We start from the raw sequence: 24,991 nt of genomic DNA, 5'->3' as shown, positions 1-24,991 counted from the left end.
AATTTCCTCAAAATAAATTGTTTTGTTTGACTATTCACTTACCATCATATCATAAAAGTTGTGTTAACATTTTGATTATGGGTAATATCAGTCGATATTATTGGTAGTAATTAATTGACTTAACGACGCATACGCTGTTCTAATAGCGGCCAAATCTAAAGTCGATATTAGCACTCAAAAGCACAAGATAATTAATTGCAAGTTTGCAACTTGGTGTTTAAAGACTACTTCTCAAAGTCTAACAACATTCATAACTCTGATTTCACTTGAACAAAGATAGATAATTCTGTAATTTGTTTGTGTCTTTCAACTAGTTGGGAATAGCACTGAGGAAGAAGGATTAGACATAAACGCCACTAGCAAGTAGCAAAAACAACGATCCAAATCCCTGCAAACAGATTTCAAACCCAACATTAGGTTTATGTAAGACAGTTATTAAAGACAAAGAGGATGATGGGGTAGAAGAGAAGCCATACCAAGAAGACAGATGCAACTGCAGAAGTAGCGAGCTCCTTTCCGAGGCTTCGGTTTTTCCTGGATGAGGTAGTTTCGTAGCTGCAACACAAATGTTATGATTGGGTAAGTTAAAACAACACTTTGATCAATCCTTGTTGGACTGCAAATAGCAGAAGACTCTAATATGACTTAATACGAATGGTTCCAGTCAATCTTAAATTTTTTAACTCAAGGCAGGTACCCACTTGCTCGTAGCCCAGACGACACATTACTTATAACAAAAATCAAACAATATCTCCTCGAACTTGACATCATTTGGAAAGTTGAGGCTCCTTGCTTAATGAGAATTATACAAATCCAACTTTCTTGTGTCTTAACTAAATCTATGATCAGTCATTTTGCTACATTCGGTGAATCTATAAAGTACAGATTCCATAGACTATCTATCACCTTTACGCACTGATATATTGGGAGTCTTTATACCATGATAGCATGTAGACCTCACACATTTTCCAAAAGCTAATTAAAACGAGACCCATGGCATGTTTTGCTACCAGAAAATCTAGTATTTAAGAGGGATAAACCAAATCTAACAAAGAGATCATGAAAGTGATGAACTTATAGCTTCAAAGCTTTAAAAGCCTACCCAAAAACTAGCAATCGAGAATGCATTGCGACCAGAAACCATATATAGGCAGTAACAATGTTGGTTAAGCTTCAAATACAGTGAAGAAACAAGAGTAGAGCCTTAGATGACTCATAATAAATAACCTAGTCATGACTACCACACAAAAAGAGAACCCAATGACTAATCAAACTCAGGTAAAATCAAGATGATCAAAGGGCATATCGAATCAATCAGGAACTGTTTCACTAATCTACCAATCAAGCAAATCAAAATTGGGAGGCAATTTCGAAGATCTAGAGATCAGATCGAGGTGCAAAAAGCTTACATGAAGAAGATAGCAGTAATGACGAGGCCAATCGCCAAAGTGAACACCGACAAAGTCGGATACAGCGCCACCGAAATCGGACTCGCAATCGGTTTCGCCGCCTTCTCACCGGAAAAAGAGCATTAACAGACCAAACAAAATCAGAAATCGAAAAGCAACAGCGAACAAAGAGATCAAAATTAGCTGTGATGGAAAACACAGGGACAGATCTAGATTTACCATTTTTGCTAAGCTCTTCTTCTTCGATCTGATGAACAATGAAATCCCACAAATAAAAGCCTGACTGATGATCTCTCGCTTCAGTAACAACAACAAACACACGAGTCGCTCCCGGTTTGGACTGAACCGGTTTGAACAAATTGTATGGGCCAGGTTTTGCCATTTGCTGTTAGTGTTTCGATTTAATAGGCCCAATTCAACTTGGTAAAGGCCAGTTTGGTATAAAACATGTTCATATCTTTATTTAATTTATTCTTTTTTGTTTTATCTTTCATTAATTTTTAACACGAGTTTACCACAAGAAAACGAAGAAAACATCTAAACGACTTAGATTTTTCATTTTTGTATTACCAGATCATTTTTTGTATTGGTCAACAATGACTAATGAATTTTGTTTTTTTTTTTCGTGGTAAAGACTGAGAAAATTGGTAAGGGTTTAATTTGTTGACCATTACAAACAAAAAACTTTTCTTAAAGAAGAGTTTGCGACTTGCGATATTAGATGACGAAAAACAGGCTGCCGAGTATTTTCATAGGTGGGTGGGACATAAATTCGTAGTTAATTTGCTACCACATATGTTAATATGTCTTTGGACGTAAGCGTTTTAATCGTCTAGCTAGAGACTCGATCAAATGGCTTAGCAGGTACAGGTTTTTCTCGTTTGCTAGCTATTTGCGGATATTTTACGAATTTTAGCACATGGATCGAACGAAATAATTCTGTCTGTTGTGTGTGAAAAAGATTTTGTTGAGAAAGAAAAAAACAATAGTAGTCCGCAGTCCGCACATTCACTTTGAAAATCTTATCAACGGTTTAGTATGCTTGTCCGATGCGACTATCCAAAACGACTATTGTGATTTGAAAACTACTACTATAACATATATGCTTTTCATCTTTTATATATATGGTGCTGGAACGTTATCGCTTCATACATAACTCACCACTTCGATAATTGTCTTCACACACGACTATTGTTGTGTGGTATCAAAACTACATATAATATATTTACTAAAAATGTATTTCTATTTAACATTGATTAAATAAATGAATCTTCCGGGTGACAGAGTTAGAAAACAGCTTTCTTTGCAGGGCGTCATGTAATCACGGGACGGTGTGAGTCGGTGATTTCATTCGTGTGTTTCAATTCACTCTCTAACATAGGTAGGCATAGCAAAGTGAGTTGGAAAATTAAAAAAGTCGACTTAATTATAATACATTAAGTTTTAATTTACCAACGACAACTCAATAATGGATAGAGTTTATGATTAAATAATCCATAACAAATATATAATTATAAGTGTTCGTACGTCTTACTTGGCATGTGATACTTTGTGAAGACGAAATGAAGAAACTAGAAAAAGTGAAGTTCGAGGTGAAATGAGCCTTTTGCTTTCTCACGCTACTGAAACTTGCGTATGTGTTAACAATTCTGCGCCGGTCCAATTGATTATAAAACATGCAATTTAATAGGAGAAATACAAAACGACGCAACCAAAGGAAAATGGAAACAAAAAAAAAATATAAAACGATGAAAGGGTATGAATGTATGATTCATAAACAATATTTTAGTATGCAGTTTCAAACGCTCAGCCTCAGCCGGTTAACTTAAACGAATCTAATACGTAAACACAAGTTTTTTCTTGATTTATTCGAATGTAGTACATTAATCAATGTTATTCACGGATACATGTTCCACAAATAGAAAGCACAGCTCGATATGAAGTTAGAGACACACTAAAGTTATTACTACTACATGCTATTAACAAACAATTTGAGTGTGTTATATAATACGAGGTCGCATTTATATATATTTTTTTTCAACCCAAAATGAATTTGAGATATTACACTTTAACCTGGAAAATGGATAAAACTGAGATGAAAAAGAAAAGAAAAGTAACTGAAGTGAAGTAATAAATTGTGATCAAATTAGGAAGGATGAACTATCTCTTAAAAGAAGGAAACTATATACTGTATCATAAGAACTGGTTCTGTTGTAGAGTTCGCATATTCTTTTTACTATTATTCTATTAGTATTTAGTAGTGTTATTGTTGTGGGAGAGTTTCAATACGTTTGTAATTGGACGAACTTTTAAAGAATAGTATTTAACTGCGAACGGAACACTACTGGGGTGAAAAAATGTGTTATTTTATAAACCGGCCCACAGACTCGGAGTTTGGTCGGTTTCCACAAATCTCAATTTTACGTTATGTGATCTTAATATAATCACATCTTTATAAAGTCAAAACGGAACTACCTCAACTACACTCATATCTACATATATTTTTGTATTTGTATATCTCAACGTATATAATATTTTATACTATTATAAAAGACTTAAATTGAAAGTTCGCACATTGTACTACAGTAATTTCTTAGCAGCAAAGACTTATTTAACAGAAGATGATAAAAATGTAAATATCAACTTCAGTATTGCACACTTTAAGCAATAACGGAAAAAACGATCGAATATTACTATATTAGTTCCTTTGAGACTGTTGTTGAATATCTAGACTTAGTTGGTGTTCATAAAAAAAACTAGACTTAGTTTTCTCAGTCCAACTTAATTATATATTCGATCTCCTAAATTGGATTGAGAAAACTATAATAGGATTGGTGAAATAATTTTCATACTATATATATTTTGAAGTCAATGCAGTCAAATATTTATATTTTTAAAAACACACACATTTATATGTGTATAGATATATAGTATATATCTATATATAATATGGTATTGATTTAGATTTTGGACGAACAACTTGTATATCTTAATTTTTGGCGTCAACAAGACTTGTATAAATATCAACATCAATGAAAACACGCAAAGATTTTCACGTGTAGATTATCGTATATATATGGTCTCTCTGTGTGGTTCTATATACATCTCATACATCCTAATTGATCTCTATACTAATCCCATAATCAACAAGACGCTAATAGTAATATTATCTCATCCTCCGTCTCGTTTTCCCATTCACCTACCCCATTAATTGGAGAATGACTACGAATCTCGGTTTAAGCATCATCACCCTAATAACGCTTTTTATAAGTTTAACCCCAACCTTAACCAAGTCAGAGGAGGGCATTGATGTCTTCCTTCCCATAACACTCAACCTCACCGTCCTAACCGATCCCTTCTCCATCTCCGCTGCTTCTCATGATTTTGGTAACATAACCGACGAAAGTCCCGGCGCCGTCCTCTGCCCTTCCTCACCCACCGAGGTGGCCCGTCTCCTTGGTTTCGCCAACGGAGGATTCTCTTACAACGGGGTCTCAACCATCCCCGAACCTACTTTCAAAGTGGCTGCTCGGGGACAAGGCCACTCCCTTCGTGGCCAAGCCTCGGCACCTGGCGGCATCGTCGTCAACATGACGTGTCTCGCCATGGCGGCTAAACCAGCAGCGGTTGTCATCTCAGCAGACGGGACTTACGCTGACGTGGCTGCCGGGACGATGTGGGTGGATGTTCTGAAGGCGGCGGTGGAGAGAGGCGTCTCGCCGGTTACTTGGACGGATTATTTGTATCTCAGCGTTGGCGGGACGTTGTCCAACGCTGGTATAGGCGGTCAAACGTTTAGACACGGCCCTCAGATTAGTAACGTTCATGAGCTGGACGTCATTACCGGTACGTATAAACCAAACTTCACTCATCTCTTTACAATTTTTTAGTTTTAGTTTTTTCGTTGATAGAAGAATGGCTTAATGAATATTGAAACAGTATCTATGGCCTTCTAGATGCTAAGCTTTTTGTCTGCAAGCGACTACTGTAGTAAGATCAGCGACTTAATAAGTTAATATTAATTATATGCATGTGTGGTGACTAACTGACTATAACATAATTTTTTTAAAAAACAAAAACAAAATTTGATTCTTGAGGATAACTCACACGCCATAATCAGTATAAATGCAATATCTTTTAAAATATGTTTTGGTCAGGAAGAGAGATCCTTCAATAGTAATTATGCTAATTTGTGATTAAATTATTAATATTCGTAGTTTGTCGTTTTGTTCATAATATATAGTTTAATTTCAGGAAAAGGCGAAATGATGTCTTGCTCTCCAAAGTTAAACCCCGAATTGTTCTATGGAGTTTTAGGAGGTTTGGGTCAATTTGGTATTATAACGAGGGCCAGAATTGCGTTGGGTCATGCACCCACAAGGGTACGTAACATTCTATAATGTGATCAATTTAAAATTATGGTAGTGGTCGTAATTCTCAAATTGATTTGATTTGGTTGGAACGTATCTTGAAGTCAATATGCTGAGTCTGAATTATTTGAATAAAATTATATACATGCTGAATTAATCTCTGATATTGCTTACGTTTAATTAGATTCTCCGTAATCAAATCCTAGGACTTGCTCGAGTGTAATATTGTCTTATGCTTGCAAATCTTGTTCATGTCAATATCTAATCTTTTATTTTATATATATATTACCCACGTACATACGACTTAAAGTAAAAGTTATGTTCTACATATGATGATTCTGTTATTTACTTATAAAAAATTAGACCATACAATCTAACGAAGATACTAATGGATTAATTTATAGATATAAAATTGATATACAATATAATGCAGGTGAAATGGTCTCGCATACTCTACAGTGACTTCTCGGCTTTTAAAAGAGACCAAGAGCGTTTAATATCAATGACCAATGATCTTGGAGTTGACTTTTTGGAAGGTCAACTGATGATGTCCAACGGCATCGTAGACACCTCTTTTTTCCCACTCTCCGATCAAACAAGAGTTGCATCGCTTGTCAATGACCACCGTATCATCTATGTTCTCGAAGTAGCCAAGTGTTATGATAGCAAGACCCTTCCCATCACTGACCTGGTAATTAATACATATAGATCACACTCATACACATATCCCATACCACCTAATCAGTATAATCACCATCACTATAATCACTATTTTATCCTATGAAGCACAATCTAAATGTAATACATGAACTATATACATAACCGCCGACTCATACACAATCTACGCATCACGGTAACCATATCATCATATTAATTATCTAGCTCATATCTTTGTTTGTAGGTGATGGACATGTTATCTAGAACTCTAGGTTTTGCTCCCGGTTTCATGTTCATACAAGATGTTCCTTATTTCGATTTCTTGAACCGTGTCCGAAACGAAGAAGAGAAACTCAGATCTTTAGGGCTATGGGAAGTTCCTCATCCGTGGTTAAATATTTTTGTCCCGAAGTCTCGAATTCTAGATTTTCATGATGGTGTTATCCATGGCCTTCTTCTCAACCAAACCGCAACTGCTGGTGTTACTCTCTTCTATCCCACAAACCGAAACAAGTAAATATTCACTTCAATTCTGTATATTTTTGTTTAAATATTCGACGCCATATAACAAAAAGATTAAAGTTCTGTGTCTCGTTAACGTATAATAACATGATTTTGCATGTGTTAATATAAATATATAGGTGGAACAACCGCATGTCAACGATGTCACCGGACGAAGACGTTTTTTATGTGATCGGATTACTGCAGTCAGCTGGTGGATCTCAAAATTGGCAAGAACTCGAAAATCTCAACGACAAGATAATTCAGTTTTGTGAAAACTCGGGAATTAAGATTAAAGAATATTTGATGCATTATACAAGAAAAGAAGATTGGATTAAGCATTTTGGACCAAAGTGGGATGATTTCTTGAGGAGGAAAATTATGTTTGATCCCAAAAGACTATTGTCTCCGGGACAAGACATCTTTAATTAACTTGTTTACATGTATCTTCTTATTATGTAACTTTAGAACGTGTCTTTAACATGCACAGCCAAAGGGACAAGTAAGTTCATCGTCTAACTAATAAATACAAAATAGCTTAGTCATTTTGGTGTAGGCAAAGTACTCTACTTGTATTTTTTTCCTCTTAATTTTAATGTGTCTATAATATTTTTCGTTGTCGTATCTCGTATGAAATATGTTGCTAGTCAAGAACAAAGGAAAAAAACATATTGTAGCCTCTCTGAACTAAATTAAGAACGAAACATTTTCTTTTATTAATAACTTAATTATATATGTGGTTAAATTTTACTAAGCCAGTAACAAGGGACATTAGTTAAAACACGTAAAAAAAAATTATAGATTTTGAAATTAAATTAAGAACATATTTTATTAAGAAAAAATCAATTAACTTAATCATCTTAAAAAGTCAATTACGTAACTTAATAGTTAATACTACTATCAATTGTTTTATTTTATTTTTTTCTGTCATAAAAATGAAACGGCATGCATGTTGTCTTGCTAAATAAAAAACGGAGTGTTCAATGAACTCTTGTTAAACGTTACCGTTTTAAGAATCGTACAAAACTCTCTTCCTTAGCCAAAATTCATCCATGGCGCTGTGTCAATTCCCACTGAATCTTCACACTGTTTCCTCATCCACATCTTCGTCTCCTCAATTCCGTCGTCTTCAACCTCTAGACGCCTCTGTAAATTCTAAATTTTTAATTCGTAGACTCAGATTTCGTAGCTTCAATCACACAGTTCGGTTTAACACCCGAGAATCGAGTGGTGTCATCAGAGCCACCATTGATGTAGACACTCACCAGAGGAAGAAGACGAAGAGAAAACCTAAACCGGGTTTTTTCGAAGAAATTAGCGATAAATGGTCTTCACGAATCAGCCCTAAAACCGAGAAATTGCCATGGCAGAAGCGAGAAGAGCAAACTCAACACCATGAAGAACAAGAAGAAGAAGAAGAAGATGACGAATCAAGTTCGAATCTTTTTTCTGGGTATGGTTTATCTGGTAAGAGAACCGATTCCAATAGACTCTATTCAGCGAGTGAGCCGTCGAGTTTCCCAAGACCAAGCGAATACATGTCTCCTCCATGGGTTAACAACAATGGTGGGTCTAAAGGAGCTAGCTTTACGACTAGCTCTGAGCAAGGAAGTCAAAGTTCGAGTTTTGATGATGTTTTTACTGTAGATAGATATAGAAGGGGTAACGATTGTAGGAATAGAACTGTAGAATCAGATTTAGATAATGGTGAAAGAGGGTTGATAGATTCAGGGAAAGATAAGGGAATATGGAGAGCAAGGAAGAGTAATACGGTAGAAGCTGAGAGGATTGTACCAGAACATGAGCTGAGAAGGCTGAGGACTATAGCTTTGAGAATGGTTGAGAGAGTTAAAGTAGGTTCTGCAGGAATTACACAGGCGTTGGTTGAGGCTATTCATGACAAATGGGAGGTTGATGAAGTTGTGAAGTTGAAATTTAGTGAGCCTTTTTCTCTTAATATGAAGAGAGCTCATGAAGTTTTGGAGGTTAGATTCGAATCTATCGGAAAAAGGAATGATCTGTTCTTTTTCAATTGAATTCTGAATAATGCGTTTGGTATTTTTGTTGTTTGTGGTGTTTAACAGAAGAAAACTGGGGGATTAGTGATATGGAGGTCAGGAAGCTCGGTTGTGCTGTACCGAGGAATAAGTTACAAGCTCAAGTGTGTTCAATCATTTATCAAACAGAACAATGTCGATACAAGCCCTGAGATCCGTCAAAGTGTAGAGGCAAGGAGTTACATACCAGAGGATGCGAATTACCCGAAGAATGTACCTAAAGAACAGTTATCCGAGCTGTGTGAATTGAATGATTTGTTGGACGAGCTTGGTCCAAGGTTTCATGATTGGACAGGGTGTGATCCGTTACCTGTTGATGCAGACTTGCTTCCTCCGTACGTTGAAGGATATAGGTGTCCGTTTAGGATTCTTCCCCAAGGAGTAAAACCTTGTTTGTCTAACACGGAAATGACAGAAATGCGTCGACTCGCTAGAACAAGCCCTCCACATTTTGCTCTTGGTATGCATAAAATCATATAGTCTTACTTTCTTTTAGTAGTAGCATATGTTTTCGTAAGTGACTGTTTCTTTATATATCCTGTTTAGGGAGGAGCAGAGAGTTACAAGGTCTGGCTAAGGCAATGGTAAAGCTATGGGCAAGAAGCACCATCGCAAAAATAGCAATCAAACGCGGTGTGGAAAACACACGGAATGAGAGAATGGCGGAAGAACTTAAGGTTTGATGAATACCTCTATATATATGCATATACACCAATATTGTTCCGCGTGCTCACTGTTTTTTTTCTCATTCATTCTTGAAGAGACTTACCCGTGGTGTACTTGTTTCAAGAAACAAAGAGTATATTGTCTTCTACAGAGGCAATGACTTCATGCCCCCTGCAGTTGCAGAGGCATTGACCGAGAGGCAAAAGGAGATAACGGAAGTTCTTCAAACCAAGGAGGATCAAGCCCGGGAAATGGCTTCAACTAGAGTCACACTCACATCACAAGGCAAATTGTCTAAAACCAAATTACTCGCTGGAACGCTTGCTGAGACTATAGCTGCAAGTTCTCGGTGGGCACCAGATGCAAGCAGCGTTGATATTGAGGAGTTAAAGAGAGAATCAGTTTCCATCAAAAGATCTGCATTGATTAGAGATCTCGAGCTAAGGCTTCTTTATGTGAGTATCACTCTTTCTTATTTTTCTTTTGGTATCTGATTGCACACATTTGCTCTGCCTTAAATTTGATGATCTCTCTTTTGTTCCAGGGAAAGCAAAAGTTGAGAAGAGCTGAGAGAGCTTTAGCTAAAGTGCAGATGGATCTTGACCCATCGGATCTCCCAACTGATTCAGAAATAATCACAGAAGAAGAGAGACTTCTTTACCGCAAAATTGGTTTGAGTATGGAGCCGTTTCTTCTCTTAGGTAAGCACAAAGACTGTTCTCACTCATGTGTCACGTTTAAATCCAAAACGATCTGTAGAAAGAATTCGATTTTTCCTGTTCTCGAAACATTTTACAGGAAGAAGAGAAGTGTATGCTGGTACCATAGAGAACATGCATCTACACTGGAAACATAGGGAGCTTGTAAAAGTGATAGTTAGAGGCAAATCTCTTCCGCAAGTCAAACATATCGCTATCTCTTTGGAGGCTGAGAGTGGAGGAGTATTGGTATCCGTTGATAAAACCATGAAAGGCTATGCGATCATACTGTATCGCGGAAAGAATTATCAGATGCCATTTCGGCTTAGGCCTTCAAACTTATTGACGAGGAAAAAGGCTTTTGCTCGATCCATTGAGCTTCAAAGAAGAGAAGTAATGATGATAATATTTTTTACATGTAACTTGTGTTGAAGTTTTCTGTTGTGATCAATATTGGTCTCTTTGTTTCTGACAGGCACTGAAGTATCATGTTGCAGACCTAGAGGAACGGATTGAGCTGTTGAAGACCGGACAGGTTTGATGAAATTTTTGATTGCTTTTCACAATGTATCATCAATCTCTACTTCAGTCCCTTCTGAGTAAGCAAATTATCATGAAAATTGATCCAGGACGAGGATATGGAAACTCGCAAGAAAAGTGATGGAGAAGAGGATGAGAACTTGTATTTGAGAGTCGACGAATCTGATTTTTCTTCTAACGAGGTAAAATGAAATCCTCCTAAAGGTCTTTGATTAGGATATGAAAAGTTACTTGAACCATGTCAAATCTAAAATGGAACATTCTGATTTCTGAATCAGGATGAATCTCTAGAATGGGATTCAGAAAAGAATGAAACTTTCTTATCCTCGGAGGAAGCAGAAGAAGAAACATGAACCGGTAACTTTGATCTTTCATTCCAATTTTGGGACGTGACAATAGAGCCCCTGTTATCTGATTTGAAAACAATAAGATGACATGGATGTAAATAAACTCGTAATCGAATTCAGAATTTAAATATAAAGAAAAACTGAAAAAAACATGAAAAAAGGAGGATCTTTTGTCTTTATGTTATTCTGGATGCTGTCTGCATTGTAAGTGTACACAATTCTTATCACATATAGCTTATGTGTTGGGCTCATGAAGCGGTTCCCTTTCATAAGCCATGCAAAATTAAAATGTGTCTACTCCTCCATGCATGCATGCTACTTTTTTGATTCTGATGGAGGCTACCCACAAAAAACAACATTAAGATGACAAGTTATCAACGTGTAATAACACATTAACACTTCACTATATAAACAACATCAAGAGGTGGAGACGGCAGCCTTATATCACATATTCACAATTTATTTGTAAGATGACAAACCAAACCAACCCGAGCCTTGCTCTATTACTCAAGAAGCAATCATCAGTTGAGCTCGTTAAACCCTCCAAACACACTCCTTCTGGAACCCTCTCGCTTTCTAGTCTAGACAACAACCCTCTCAACGAAGTTGACACGCAGTAATTTACGTTTTTGAGGCAAATGAAAAGAACCAGAACGATCCGGTCTCTTTGCTTAGGAAGGCTTTGTCAGAACTTCTTGTGTACTATTATCCATTTTCAGGCAGGCTATTGAGACGAAAAAGTGATCGAAAGTTTCAGCTGGTTTGTAATAGGGAGGGAGTACTTTTTGCGGTTGCTACCGCAGCTCCTGATCTCCCCTCTCTAAACTTTACAGAAAACTTTGTTGATGAAGTTGCATTGCCGCTTGTGCCAGAGATCGAGTTTAACTACGAAAATGAGATCGGTTATCACCCTCTCGCCATGCAGGTATCCTTTAGTTTATAAAATATGTGTACAGGCTTTGAATGGTGGTAATGGTTAAAGCAAACTAATCTATATGTTACAAGGGACTCTTCCAATGTTTGGGCGGATGGTACATACAAGTTTTTCAGTTTTCTAGTTAAATCTATTTATTATTTATTCATGTCATCTATCAAATTATAAATTAATTAGAACTAATTTCATGTCATATTCATAGTATATATCGGTCTTTTAATTTTTGAAGGTAACCAAGTTTCCTTGCGGTGGATTCACCATTGGTTTATCATTGTTACACGCGTTGTGCGATGGTTTCGGTGTTGCTAGGTTCGTTCATTCTCTAACGGAGTTGGCCGGAGGAAAGAGTGAGCCATCGCTACTGCCGGTATGGCAGAGAGAGCGGCTAGTTAGGAAAATAGACAATGAACCGGCTAAACTTCCCTGCGGTGTCGGTTCTAGAGCGAGTCTTTTGGCCACTTCCCCATATATGTCAAGTAGCGATTGGGTATGTCTACAAATTTGATCTTTATCTTTGAAGATAAAATTTGATGTTATCTTTAAACGACTGCACTTCACTTTATTTTTTGTTATCTAATTTTTTAGAAAAAAAATAACTAAAATGGAGAGAACTTTCGAAACTAAAATATTTCCTGTTTTGTTTTAAGAAAATAGCACTGATATGTCTTTTAATGGTTCTTACTATTCAATAGACATGATCACTTAAGTAAAATTATGACATGATCACTTAAGTAAAATTATCAATTGTGTACACACATACGGTCCACAGGTTACAGAGATAATAAGCATTAAGGCTGGCAATATAAAAATGCTTAAAGACACTTTGGTCAGGGGATGCGAAATGCCCAAGGAAACTTTCACTACTTATGAAATTCTTAGTTCGTGCATATGGAAATCAAGATCTCGAGCCCTAAACCTAGATCTTGACAAGATCAGTGTCCTTTGCATAGTTGTGGGAATTGGACATGTTCTTGATCCGCCACTGTCGGAGGGTTACTACGGCAACTCAGTCGTAGACGTGTACATCGAGCTAGCCGCGAGAGAGCTCCATAAATCATCAATATCTGACATTGTAAAAATCGTGAAGGGAGCCAAGAAAAAAGCTTATGACAAGAGGTACATCGAGGAGGAGATAATAAACATAGAGAGGATGATTAAGGAGGATGCAAAATCCGACCCGGTAGTCGATGGATTATTGGTTATGACCGATGTAAGAAATATCAGGTTGTTTGGCTCGATGGATTTTGGTTGGAATGACCCTGTGAATATGAGGTTTCTGACGTTTCAAGAAAGCGCCAGAAATATGGTGATGATCTTGGGACCATCCAAGCTCGATCCAGAAGTGGAAGGTGGAGTTAGAGTGGTAATGACATTGCCAAGAGATGCAATGGTTAAGTTCAAGCAAGAGATGGATGCTATGTTGCAACTTCGTCCTCGCTTTTGATCTGTCTTTTCCTTTTTCTTTTATCGAGTCATTTTGCGTAATCTCAACTGCTTCCAACTAAACATGTAAAAAAAGTATGTATAGAATCAAAATCTATTAAAGTTCATAATGTATATATCCCACCAATTTTTTTTGAAGTATACATGAGAGAATGAGGAGATCGTAATAAGCAAAGTTTTCCTTAAATTAAACTGCAGCTGGCTTCCCATCTTTTCGAGGATCGCTAACTGCGGTAAGTAAGCTCTTTAAAGGTTTCGATTTCTTCCCATATTCATCTTCTTCATTCTTGAAACTTTGAACAATAAGTTGGACAATAGCTCCATCTGATAGTGATAGCGTCTTGAGATCATGTCCCCTCTCTGCTAAAAACATCTTGGTATCTTCTGGAACCCCTATGTGATCACCATTGATCACCGTGAAGTCCTCATATTCAACAACATTCGGTATCAACTGCAACAATAACAACCAAAAAGAGCAATGAGTATTTTTATTTTGAATGTTCGTAACATTTATTAAATAGTTTTGAAATATGCATTACCCTATGGTAAACTCTTGCACTCTCTACCGCTTGTAAGGGTTTCATATTCAACACAAAGTAATTAAGGAACACTTGAAGCACCGCCGGAATTATACGCATTCCGCCAGATCCTCCAAGCGCTGCCACAACTCACCATCCTAGTATAAGGAAAAAGTTGTCATGGACCGTAGTTAGATCTCATAGTATGCGTATATGAGTTATATGACACGAAAAATAGATAATAAATAATGATGGTAAACCTTGGTGACTACGAGAGGTGTCATGGAAGATAATGGTCTTTTGTTTGGTTCAATGAAATTTGTAGGCGCTGAAGGAAGCTCGTCGGGAGTGATTTTCGAAGGTACCGAGAAATCATCCATCTCGTAGTTTAGTACAATACCGGTGGCAGGTGATAAAACCCCGGCACCAAATGGGTGTGGTCATCGACACAGTGTTTCTATCTGCATCCACAATGCAGAAATGACTCGTCCCATGATCCCTGATTGGCTCCACCGGTTCAAATAGTATTCGGGTGGGAATGTCGTGTTGTCAAAAATCTTATTACGGATATCATCCGCGTGAGTGTTCGAGAGCATTTGGTTCATAGCGTTTGTTACGTTAACGAACTTAGGATCTCCAAGATCCATCCGAGCTGAAAACATATGTTTCATTGCTTCTATAAGACGGTGTAGCCCGAGATCTTTTCCCGAAGCAGTGTAAAGGTTCGAGTAACTATCCAAGATATTCATAACCATCGCAAAACCGACTGTACCACCCGAAGGAGGCGGCATTCCGTGAACCGTATAACCCCATAACGTTCACTGACATTGCATCCGTAACTCGGACTTTATAACTTCTTAGATCATCCATCGTTATGATCCCTCCAGCGTTTTTCACATCGTTAACAAGCTTCTCCCCTACTGTACCATTATAGAACGCTCCCGGTCCTTGCTCGGAAATAGTCTCAAGACTCCAAGCTAGTTCCGGATTATAGCAAGTCTCACCAGATCTCAAAACCTGTCCGTTTCGTGAGAAGACACTCCGCAAACCCGGGTCTCTAAGTATCTTGGAAGCGTGGCTCGCTATATCTCGTCCGAGATATGGACGCACTACAAAACCTCTGGCCAACTCAATTTCCGGCTCGAAAAGTGATTTCCAGGAGAGACGGCCATACCGTTTCCAAGCCTCGTAAAAAGCATTTATAAAAGAGAAAATTCAAGACGTACATGTGATTCCAAGTTTTGGGATTTATAGGAAAATAATTTACATTTTTAGGCTCATATCAAATGCAACCTCTAGTAATCACCGTCGGCCTTCACGAAATGATATGGTATCTCGTGTAGTAAATGTGTGTTTAATCTACACCAACTCTCACGAAGTACGTCCACAAGTCTTATGAAAGATTTTAAGGCTGGCCCTAAGAATAAGAATAGGCGTATTGCAAAAGGCAAAAAAAAAAAAAGAAAAAACATTTATAAAAGCAACCATATTTTCTAGTGATCATAAGCAAAACAATTCCTCGCGCAACAGATCGATACAACTTTTTGTCTATTGTAATTGGTGGAGAAGATGTTCCTTAAGAGCTTGTCAATTTGCTTGAATAGTTGAGGAGATGTCTCAAGTAGTAGTGTTCCGTAAAGGACTGAAGTTAAACGTTACTCTCCATGTACATATACAGGCGGTCATATGAAAAAGTAGCATGCATGTGTGGCTACTAATTAACAAGTCTAAATTCATAGTTTAGAATACAAAAAAAATTAAAAGTCTTTATCAAAACTCTAACCCACATGTTAGCATGACCAAAAGAAAACGAGTTGCTCCTTCTTTGATCAGATCCAATTTTATTTTCTTATATAACAATTTTCAACTAAAATAATATTGCAACTAAAAACTTGTAAAAATCATCTGACATGCATCAAAAGTCTTTATCAAAACTCAAACACTTACAAACTTGTTTAGCTACATTTGTAAACATTTGTTTTAGGCAAGATTCACAAAACTCTAACCCACAAGTACGCATGAACATAAAATATTTACAATTTGAGGTCACATCAAATGCAGGCTCTATTACTTCCCGCAGGTGGAAGATCTTATGGAAAACGTGTGGTTTAGCTTCACCATAAAGTATCAATGCAAAGGCTACTTGGAGAGTGGAGACTAATTTAAAGGCGTTGATATCGTTTTAAGACTTTATAACATTGGCAATCATAAACGACACCGTTTTTTATCAGTTTAACGACGTCGTGTAGAGGATTACAACATAAAGTGTGAAACGACGTCGTTTTAGGGGACTAAGCTGATTTAGGGATCCGCGAGGGCTTTGAGAGTTGTGCGAACACTCTCTCTGATTTTGTTCTTCTACAACGAGCGGCGATTTGCGAACTGGTCTCCTCCTGATTCCTCGTCTTCTCTGCGTCTCCGGTAGCTTTCTCTCTCCATTGTTTCTTCATCAGTTAACATTTTTTAGCTTGATTTTGGGTTTTGTTACGGATTCTGCTTTGTGATTTGGCCTTTTCTCAGCTGCGTTTAGTGAACAGTTACGTTTTAGGGTTTTGAACTTTTGTTTTCTTTTTTCTTTCTTAGATGAAATGATGCTGAATTCTTCTTAGGTTAAAGATTTATGCTTTGTTAAAGGAACCTATCAACGTTTAGTTTGGTTTAGTCTAAAAGCTTCTCTCTCGTTCGACGATTTTTGTATGTCAAAACTTGGAACCAAACCATGTTTAAGCTTTTAGCTACTTAGGTCTTGTTTTAGTTTTGCTTTACATATTTATTCTCGTCTGCTGGATTTGTGAATTTCTTCTTCTTCTGCTTGTTTCTACTTCAAAACAAAAAACAGGGATACGTTTATAATCACAGATGGATGAGTTTTTACAAACGCTTTCAAGCTCGGCTGGCGTCTGTCATCCAGATTGTGTACGAGCAAGCAATGCGCAAGATGATCTTTGAGAATATTACAGTACTATTTTTCTTTTTGCATCATTGAAAAGAAACTATGATTTGGTTAGGTTTTAAGTGATATAGTTAACTCTCGTTTTAGTTTTTTTTTAACAGATTCAGTCTAAAGATTCATATGAACTGACTACAACATTTTCATATTTTCTTGCTGTCCTGTAGATGCATCTCAATCTGCAGCTTTGATTGCTGTGAGTCTGATTAGCTCTGCACGGGTTTTCTCCAAACTCGACGCTGAGCTTACTGAGTACTCAGCTCAGTATTTGGTGGATAACGTTGGGAAGGAAGAAGTGGAGGGAGAAATGGATCAACCACATTGTCAGTACACTCCCGAAACATACTTCAGTACTTGGTTGAAAACGTTTGGACCAAGAAGGAAGATAGGCAGGAAGAAGAAGTGGTTCAACAACGCCTTGATCTCACTGTCAAAGAGTGTCTTGCCTATGCTTTTAAAAAAGGGCTACCGAGAAGAGAACATTGGGCTCATATGGGATGTATGTCCAAGGTTCCCCCATTTGCTTGTCAGATACCTCGCGTTCCCATGAATGGAGAAGTGATTGAGGCTACAAATTGGGAGGAAGGACTTGAGCTGTTGATGCAACAACCGGTGGGAGCAAGACTGCATGTCTTTAGTCCAGAGTTTGATCGTCGTCTTGGAGAGAAGGTAAAGTGTCGTAAGTTTTTTTTTTTTTTTTTTTTTTGGTCAAAGATTAATAACAAAGTTTAGATCTAATCTTGTTTAATTTTTTTCTTGTGTGTTAGGGAATTTACGATGGGCCGTCGGGTAAGGGAACTCGATATGTTGGGCTTAGAGATGTGATAGTGGTTGAAGCGGCGAGGATCAATGGAAAGGATGTTGCGACTGTTCAAATATGCTTCAAGAAGAAGACCTCATTTGTCAAAGTTGCTGTGAAAAGTAGGTCACTCCGGTTTAATGGTGGCGACAAGTCTCAGGTCACCAAGCGAACATCACTGCTTGTTGACTTCTGTATGCCTCGCTTTTCTATAAACGAGAGCTGAGATCGTGGTAAGTATCCGGAGATTTTTATGCTAGTTGTGGAACTTGTTTGTTGGGTCCTGTATTAAGAATGTTTTATGAGACTTATGTTCTGTTTAAGAAATGAAGTATCTTGAAAAATGAAAACCCTATGTTTGTTGTTGTGGAACACTGTTTGTGGTCTGAAATTAAAGATTGTTTTATGAGACTTTTTATCTGTGTTTTAAGAAGTTGATCGCTACTTTCTACAGGTGATGCTACTTACAACACCTGGGCATTGTACCTCTGAAGTATCATCCTTAAGTGACCTTTTGGCTTCATAGTAGGTCAAAAAAATGTTATGTTTTATGTTAAAACTTGAAACCATGTTCAGGTCTTTTTGGTTTTGCGTTATATACATCTTCTTTTATGAATTTGTTCTTCTGCTATGATTTATGCTTCACTTTTTCATATCTAGCGGCTAGCGCAACGTTTGGTTGGAAGAAAAACTACGAAATTAAAATATTTTGACAAAGCTCAATGATTCTTAGCTTTCTTCTAGACTTGAATATACAACGATGTCGTTTAAAGACATAATACACGTGTCTAAAATTCTAAATGTCCCACTCTAAACCTAGTTTGGGCTTTTGACAAAAAAAAAACTTAGTTTGGGCTTTTGTAGTTTTAATTGTTGGGCCTCCTCCGTTTAATGGATTAAAGAGTTAACTCTCAACGACAGCGTGTTTGGACTAACAAGAAACTGGGGGGAAATAGGGTTATGGCTTTTTACATTTGGGTTCTTTGATCTTCTTCAGGCGACTGTCACCAACACCACTGTTTCGGATTCCGCCGTTGTTGTCTCTCTCTCTGAGTCTCCTCCGGTAAATTTTTCTTATTTTTTTTCTCATTTTAGCTTCTGTTTGGGTTTGTTTACGGATTTTGTTTTTTTTTGTGTTGTTTGTGATTTTCTGCGATTAGTGAACTTATTTTGTAGTTACGTTTAGGGTTTTAACTTTTTTCTTGGATGAATAATTTGGTTTTGTTCTAGTCGAAATCTTTCTCGTATGTAGATATTTCTCTGCAATTAGAAATGGTTATGTTGTTGATGTTCAAATGTTTGCTAGTCGTTAGGTCTTGTATTGTTTTTGCTTGTCTCACTCTGTTTTTGTTTTTATGAATGTCTTCTTCTGATCTTAGTAAGCAAATTTCATTATGTGCGTTAGGGTTAAGTAATTGGAGATGGCCCTCGCTACCTCTTGTCATCCGGAGTGCAAACGAGCATTGAATGCGCAAGAAGATTATGGTAACTTAATCAAAATCTAGAATCTTAAGAGTATAATTAGTTTCTTTGCATCATGAAAAGTGCATCTGGGTTTATTTTTTCATATGTTTTTTGGCTTGCAGATGCGTCTCAGTCTGCTGCTTTGGTAGCAGCGAATCTGATAAGCGCTGCGCGGGTTATACTTAAGCTCGACACTGAGTATACTTCTTACTCAGCTCAGTTTTTGGTTGATAACGCTTGTCCAAAGAAGGAAGACGGGCAAAGCTGCGAGCTCACTGTTAAAGATGCCCTTGCTTTTGCTTTGAAAGAAGGGTTGCCGAAAGAAGTTGTTTGGGCACATTTGGGATGTATGTTCAAGCCTCCTCCATCTGCTTGTCGCATTCCTCGTGTTTCCATGAAAGAAGAAGTTGTTGAAGCTAAGGATTTGGATGGAGCATTCAAGCTGTTGGTGCATCAACCCGTGGGAGCAAAACTGCATGTGTTCAGTCCACAGATTGATTGTGTTGGAGAGGAGGTAAAGTGTTGTTAAGCTAAATTTCAGAATTCTAAGAGATGAATGACAAAGTTTTGATCTAATCTTGACCAATCTTATTTGGGATGTATGTCCAAGGTTCCCCTATTTGCTTGTCAGATACCTCGCGTTCCCATGAAAGGAGAAGTGATTGAGGCTACAAATTGGGATGAAGCACTTGAGCTGGCTATGCAACAACCGGTGGGAGCAAGACTGCATGTCTTCAGTCCAGAGTTCGATCGTCGTTTTGGAGAGAAGGTAAAGTGTCGTTAGTTAAATTTCAAAATTTTCAGAGATTAATGACAAAGTTTAGATCTAATCTTGTTTAATTTTTTCTTGTGTGTTAGGGAATTTACGATGGGCCGTCAGGTAAGGGAACTCGATATGTTGGGCTTAGAGATGTGATAGTTGTTGAAGCGGCGAGGATCAAGGGAAAGGATGTTGCGACTGTTCAAATATGCTACAAGAAGAAGACCTCATTTGTCAAAGTTGCTGTGAAAAGTAGGTCACTCCGGTTTAATGGTGGCGACAAGTCTCAGCGAACATCACTGCTTGTTGACTTCTGTATGCCTCGCTTTTCTATCAACTAAACGAGAGCTGAGACCGTGGTAAGTATCCGGAGATTTTTATGCTAGTTGTGGAACTTGTTTGTTGGGTCCTGTATTAAGAATGTTTTGTTGGGTCCTCGCTTTTCTGTTTAAGAAGTTAAGTATCTTGAAAACCCTATGTTTGTTGTTGTGGAACCCTGTTTGTGGTCTAAAATTGAATATTGTTTTATGAGACTTTTTATCTGTGTTTTAAGAAGTTGATCGCTACTTTCTAAAGGTGATGCTACTTACAACAACTGGGCATTGTACCTCTGAAGTATCATCCTTAGTGACCTTTTTAAATACGTGCGAGTTTTTGGCTTCAAAGTAGGTTAAAAAAATGTTATGTTCTATGTTAAAACTTGAAACCATGTTTATGCTTCAGCTACTTAGGTCATCCCCAATGGGGGGTTTTAAGAGAGGTTTTAACACAGTAGAAAGAAAAAAATAATATACAATCTTCTTTTATGAATTTGTTCTTCTGCTTTGATTTATGCTTCTCTCGTTCGACGATTTTATTTATTTATTGAATGCAATGTTAAATTGTATGAAAAATAAAAACAAACTTTTTCATATCTAGTGCAACGTTTGGTTCGAAAAACTACGAAATTAAAATATTTTGACAAAGATCAATGATTTTTTAGCTTTCTAGACTTGTACCGTCTGTGTCCGTCTGAAATTTACAACGATGTCGTTTAAAGACATAATACACGTGTTTAAAATTCTAATTGTCCAACTCTAAACCTAGTTTGGGCTTTTGTATTTTTGATTGTTGGGCTCCTCCGCTTAATCGATTAAAGAGTAGAGTCTCAACGACGGCGTTTTGGGACTAATCAGAAATTGGGGGGCGGGGGCGGGGGGGGGGGAATAGGGTTAGGGCTTTTACATTTGGGGAAGTTTCTTTGATCTTCTTCGGGGCGACTGTCACGTCACCACCACTGTTTCGGATTCCGCCGTTGTTGTCCCTCTCTGAGTCTCCTCCGGTAAATTTTTTCTTATTCTGTTTCTCATTTTAGCTTCTGTTGTGTTTGTTTACGGATTTTTTTCTAAGTTGGTGAATTTGTTTATTGTTTTCATTTCTGCCGACTTGTCTTATTTTCATATTGTATGCTTTTTTTTGATTTTTGAATATCCCTGATCAGTGATCAGGGAGGATGGCATCAATTTCTTGCTCTCGTGGTCTCCGTCCTCATTCAAACTTCTTCAGATTCTATCCATACGGTACAGGGTAAGACAGTGATGCTAAGTTGTCTCTTTTTATTCTGTTTACATACAAACAAACGTCTGATATTTTTTTTGACTTTTTTTGTTCGAACTACTAGGACGCTCTCTGCTAAGGAGGACATGAGAGAGGAGGTCGTACGACTAGGAGTTGACCTCTCACTCTGTGTAGCTGAATCCATGTTCTTGCTGTGTGATGACATTCGTACTTTGTTGTGGTTCGGCTACATGTTATGGATACGCATAGTACCACGCTCCTCTCCCGTGTCTCAAAGGCTGGTCCATGTTATTGTTGAGGTCTACTCTGAACATATCGAACCCAAGAATGGAGTTTACCAGGAGGATGTTGCCTACTCGGTTCAGTTTGGATTGATCAAGACCCTTTGGAAGGATTTTGCTGAAGGGGTCATGGTCTTGCATCGCCTTGTTCTCCTTCTCAGAAGGAAAGATTGCTACTTTGATGATCGACTACTCTCTTCCGCTCTTGCAAATTCAAGCTACTGCTCAAGACGCTTCAGGATAAATTGAGGTCCGCAAAACATGTTTCAGAGGCCAACGGGTTTGCGAGGGAGGCGATAGAGTCTAACATTTCTTTCTTGTGGAAGTCTCTCTTCGTTGACACTGCTGAGTCTCTCTCTGTGACAACCCTAGACGACCTATTTCAGCCTATTCTTGTTGGTAAATACAGGCCAAGCGAGATAGTGAGGCTGCCCACACCTTCTCCTTATATTCTAGGGTCAGTACGTAACATTTCTTACTGAGTTTTGCAATTCAACCCTCAGGTTACAAACAAAGCCTTCATGCATCTTTTTGCTTTTCCTCTTTTGCGCGCGCAGGAATGATTTTGCAATGCAGGAGCTGAAAGAGGAGGTTTTGCGACTAGGTGTTGATCTCTCGCTACATGTGGCTGAAATAATGTTCTTGCTCTGTGATGACCTTCGTACTATGGTAGCATTCTGCTATCAGTTATCGATGTATGATGGCAGAAGGGACCTGAAACCTGATAGCCCCGTGGGGGAAAGGCTATTTCGTGTTACTCGTGATGTCTACTCAAAACATATCATACCAAAGAATCTATTGTATTACAAAGGTGGCCAGTCGGTCCACTGCAGACTGATGATGACGACTTGGGAGACTTTGAGTGTGGGAATAAGAGATCTGGACCTCCTTGTTAAGAATCTCAGAACTGAAAAAGGGTTTTGGTATGGCCGCGAGTCCACGCGGGTCATTGAAGAATCGCTGAAGAAGGTAGAGGAGCAGTTGAGTTCTACCAAGGATGCTTCAGAGGCGCACGGGTTTGCTAGGGATGCAATGGAGTCCAGCATTTTCGATTTGTGGAAGTCGCTCTTTGACAAAGAAACCCAGGTACCATCATGTGCTCTGGAACGAGAGCAGGGACCCGCATTAGCTATCAGCCTAAACTAATGGAACTTCCAAGATGCTTAGTATTGAATATGCTTATAATGAAATCTGGTTCGAATCTAGTAGGATATAATATCTCTAGTCATGTGTGGCAAAATCTGTTGAGATTTTGGGAAGACTAGCTACTATATGTTGTTTTCTTGTCCCTTTCTTTATGACATCTTTATGCTGCTTCTGAATGTTTAAATGACATAAGTTTACTACTGATCTTAACTATCTTCAATAGTTTTTTTGCTTGCGAGTGTCCTTTCTGCACTTACTTGCGAGTAAGTAAAAATATTATTGTTGTTGTAGTGAAATGTTATTTTGCTGTCTCTGAATGTTGTTATATGCCTATTTTATTTGGGAAGATTACTAAACAAACCAACCCCATATATGTATTTAATAATTTCTGCGTCACACACTTATTTGATTACTACTAATATTAGCACGGATGCTTTTATTAAAAATTTCAAGTTTAATAAAACTGAAATGTACTTCCGACTGAATTTATAAACTGACAAAATTGAAGGACCGGGTTCTTATTGTACTAATACTCCACAGATCCTAGCAGCGGAGAAGAGAGTAGCAAAACCGAGGGAAGTAGTGAAGTTAAGAAGAACATTGAAGATAAGGGCAGGTACAACATCATTGTTTAGGAAGATAGTGAAGAGAGCAAAACCAAGACAAAATCAGCTTAAGGGAATGTTCGAATATAGAGAAATGGAAGTAGTGCTCAAAACCAGGAGCTTCATCTTCATACTCTTTTAGCAGCGATAAACTGGAACAGAAACGTTGTCTGGAAATTTTGTCTGTAACACGTAACATCTCCGTCCAGTTTCTTCTCGCATGACTTAAAAGTAATTAAAATATCTTGGTTTGCAGGAGAAAGAGTTTTAGCTTCTGGTCAAAGGTCATTATTGTTCCTCAGGGAACATTTTCATGGAAATCTAATGGATTCAAACTTCTGAGTTCCATTAATTTGCTACGACAACAACCGGGAAAAGATACACATGTTGAAGCCACGATGTAATATGTTGGTTGGCACTTGGAAAAGGTTAGGAGCTATTTTTAATGTATGTGTTTAAAGAATTGGCACTAGAATCAGTGAGCAGATTGTTTAAGAAGATGGTTTTGATACTTCTAACGGTAGCTTAAGAGATAAAAAGCGGTGGTCATGTCAGAGTCTCGTCGAAGGCCTCCTTTTAAAGGCCCGAGATGGATTATCACTTTGGTTGTTCTGGTTGCGGTTGTTGTCATCACCCCATTCGTATATCCTCCCCGGAATTCTGTGGCGTGCTACATGTTTTCTGGTCCTGGATGTCCGTTATACCAACAGGTTTTGTTTGTGCCTTCGAGGGAATTGACTGACAGTGGGTTGTGAGTCGTATATCCTCAAATCTAAGATAAAGAATCCTAAGATAGCCTTCATGTTCTTAACACCAGGACCGCTGCCTTTTGAGCCTCTTTGAGAAATGTTCCTCCGTGTAAGAATTTTCTTGTTAAAATTCTCTATATATTAATAGAGAAACACTCTCTTGAAAAAGCTGATGTGTCGCCGTCAAAGAGCTCGAGACACATTTAGCCAAAAATCTTAAATTTTCTACTTAATTACATTAATATGTCATTATATTTTCCAAAAAAAACAATAAACTAAATAATAATTAGATATGTTATCAATTCTCACACAAAATTAAATATCACATATTAAAACTAATTAAATAATTTCATACTATTTTAAGTCAAAATTTTACTAAAATTTACTTACAAATATATAAGTCAAAGTTATATTATTTTTTAGAAATTCTAAAAATCAATATAAGTAAAATATTCTAAAAAGGCTACAAAACATATAAAGTTAATAAAAATAAAGAACATATAAGTTATTAAACATATAACTTATGAACAAAATCATATA

General features: G+C 37.5%; 4 protein-coding genes and 4 pseudogenes across 7 annotated transcripts; 6 read left to right on the top strand and 2 right to left on the bottom strand.

Moving 5' to 3' along the window:
• Positions 1 to 143: 143 nt before the first annotated feature.
• Positions 144 to 1,815, bottom strand: LOC104721894 (uncharacterized). The gene is made up of 4 exons (XM_010439971.2): positions 1,629 to 1,815; positions 1,410 to 1,510; positions 477 to 555; positions 144 to 388 (listed from the first exon to the last, which is right to left on the bottom strand). Exons 1-4 carry the CDS (start codon positions 1,629 to 1,631, stop codon positions 341 to 343), a joined length of 231 nt encoding a protein of 76 aa, XP_010438273.1. The 5' UTR covers positions 1,632 to 1,815; the 3' UTR covers positions 144 to 340.
• A 2,688-nt stretch (positions 1,816 to 4,503) lies between these two features.
• Positions 4,504 to 7,561, top strand: LOC104721893 (cytokinin dehydrogenase 4-like). The gene is made up of 5 exons (XM_010439970.2): positions 4,504 to 5,255; positions 5,664 to 5,791; positions 6,213 to 6,470; positions 6,681 to 6,949; positions 7,078 to 7,561. The coding sequence occupies exons 1-5, from the start codon at positions 4,628 to 4,630 to the stop codon at positions 7,367 to 7,369; spliced, it is 1,575 nt and encodes a 524-aa protein (XP_010438272.1). The 5' UTR covers positions 4,504 to 4,627; the 3' UTR covers positions 7,370 to 7,561.
• Positions 7,562 to 7,896: 335 nt separating this feature from the next.
• On the top strand, positions 7,897 to 11,514 carry LOC104721892 (CRM-domain containing factor CFM3A, chloroplastic/mitochondrial). The gene is made up of 9 exons (XM_010439969.3): positions 7,897 to 8,922; positions 9,022 to 9,454; positions 9,541 to 9,671; positions 9,756 to 10,115; positions 10,205 to 10,361; positions 10,459 to 10,751; positions 10,834 to 10,893; positions 10,988 to 11,080; positions 11,177 to 11,514. Exons 1-9 carry the CDS (start codon positions 7,990 to 7,992, stop codon positions 11,249 to 11,251), a joined length of 2,535 nt encoding a protein of 844 aa, XP_010438271.2. The 5' UTR covers positions 7,897 to 7,989; the 3' UTR covers positions 11,252 to 11,514.
• A 201-nt stretch (positions 11,515 to 11,715) lies between these two features.
• LOC104721891 (spermidine coumaroyl-CoA acyltransferase-like) lies at positions 11,716 to 13,760 on the top strand (annotated as a pseudogene). Its single transcript, XR_015572707.1, has 3 exons — positions 11,716 to 12,170; positions 12,409 to 12,666; positions 12,949 to 13,760. The product of XR_015572707.1 is annotated as a spermidine coumaroyl-CoA acyltransferase-like (transcript).
• A 49-nt stretch (positions 13,761 to 13,809) lies between these two features.
• LOC104727678 (glutathione hydrolase 3-like) lies at positions 13,810 to 16,590 on the bottom strand (annotated as a pseudogene).
• On the top strand, positions 16,446 to 18,520 carry LOC104721890 (protein HEAT-INDUCED TAS1 TARGET 1-like; annotated as a pseudogene). The gene is made up of 5 exons (XR_015572521.1): positions 16,446 to 16,561; positions 16,980 to 17,099; positions 17,258 to 17,759; positions 17,858 to 18,122; positions 18,344 to 18,520. The product of XR_015572521.1 is annotated as a protein HEAT-INDUCED TAS1 TARGET 1-like (transcript).
• A 210-nt stretch (positions 18,521 to 18,730) lies between these two features.
• Positions 18,731 to 20,688, top strand: LOC104721889 (protein HEAT-INDUCED TAS1 TARGET 1-like). The gene is made up of 5 exons (XM_010439967.3): positions 18,731 to 18,952; positions 19,295 to 19,374; positions 19,476 to 19,867; positions 19,964 to 20,122; positions 20,212 to 20,688. Exons 2-5 carry the CDS (start codon positions 19,311 to 19,313, stop codon positions 20,452 to 20,454), a joined length of 858 nt encoding a protein of 285 aa, XP_010438269.1. The 5' UTR covers positions 18,731 to 18,952; positions 19,295 to 19,310; the 3' UTR covers positions 20,455 to 20,688.
• A 630-nt stretch (positions 20,689 to 21,318) lies between these two features.
• On the top strand, positions 21,319 to 23,301 carry LOC104721888 (uncharacterized; annotated as a pseudogene). Its single transcript, XR_015572520.1, has 4 exons — positions 21,319 to 21,434; positions 21,594 to 21,679; positions 21,774 to 22,408; positions 22,509 to 23,301. The product of XR_015572520.1 is annotated as an uncharacterized LOC104721888 (transcript).
• Positions 23,302 to 24,991: the final 1,690 nt, after the last annotated feature.

This window comes from Camelina sativa, chromosome 11, assembly GCF_030686135.1.
Source record: "Camelina sativa cultivar CO46 ecotype springtype chromosome 11, ASM3068613v1".
In the NCBI taxonomy this organism is placed as follows: Eukaryota; Viridiplantae; Streptophyta; class Magnoliopsida; order Brassicales; family Brassicaceae; genus Camelina; species Camelina sativa.
Note: the sequence above shows the minus strand (reverse complement) of the source record. Positions and strands in the feature narration are given on the sequence as shown.

Excerpts from the sequence above, each read along its gene's own strand:
- LOC104721889 (XM_010439967.3), top strand. The coding sequence starts at position 19,311 with ATGGCCCTCGCTACCTCTTGTCATCCGGAGTGCAAACGAGCATTGAAT. Across the intron at positions 19,375-19,475 it reads GAATGCGCAAGAAGATTATG|ATGCGTCTCAGTCTGCTGCT; the intron begins GTAACTTAATCA and ends TTTGGCTTGCAG. Across the intron at positions 19,868-19,963 it reads TTGATTGTGTTGGAGAGGAG|GTTCCCCTATTTGCTTGTCA; the intron begins GTAAAGTGTTGT and ends TGTATGTCCAAG.
- LOC104721892 (XM_010439969.3), top strand. The coding sequence starts at position 7,990 with ATGGCGCTGTGTCAATTCCCACTGAATCTTCACACTGTTTCCTCATCC. Across the intron at positions 10,116-10,204 it reads TCGAGCTAAGGCTTCTTTAT|GGAAAGCAAAAGTTGAGAAG; the intron begins GTGAGTATCACT and ends CTTTTGTTCCAG. Across the intron at positions 11,081-11,176 it reads CTGATTTTTCTTCTAACGAG|GATGAATCTCTAGAATGGGA; the intron begins GTAAAATGAAAT and ends TTTCTGAATCAG.
- LOC104721894 (XM_010439971.2), bottom strand. Across the intron at positions 556-1,409 it reads ATTACTGCTATCTTCTTCAT|CTACGAAACTACCTCATCCA; the intron begins GTAAGCTTTTTG and ends TTTGTGTTGCAG. Across the intron at positions 389-476 it reads CAGTTGCATCTGTCTTCTTG|GGATTTGGATCGTTGTTTTT; the intron begins GTATGGCTTCTC and ends ATCTGTTTGCAG.
- LOC104721893 (XM_010439970.2), top strand. The coding sequence starts at position 4,628 with ATGACTACGAATCTCGGTTTAAGCATCATCACCCTAATAACGCTTTTT. Across the intron at positions 6,471-6,680 it reads CCCTTCCCATCACTGACCTG|GTGATGGACATGTTATCTAG; the intron begins GTAATTAATACA and ends CTTTGTTTGTAG. Across the intron at positions 6,950-7,077 it reads TATCCCACAAACCGAAACAA|GTGGAACAACCGCATGTCAA; the intron begins GTAAATATTCAC and ends ATAAATATATAG.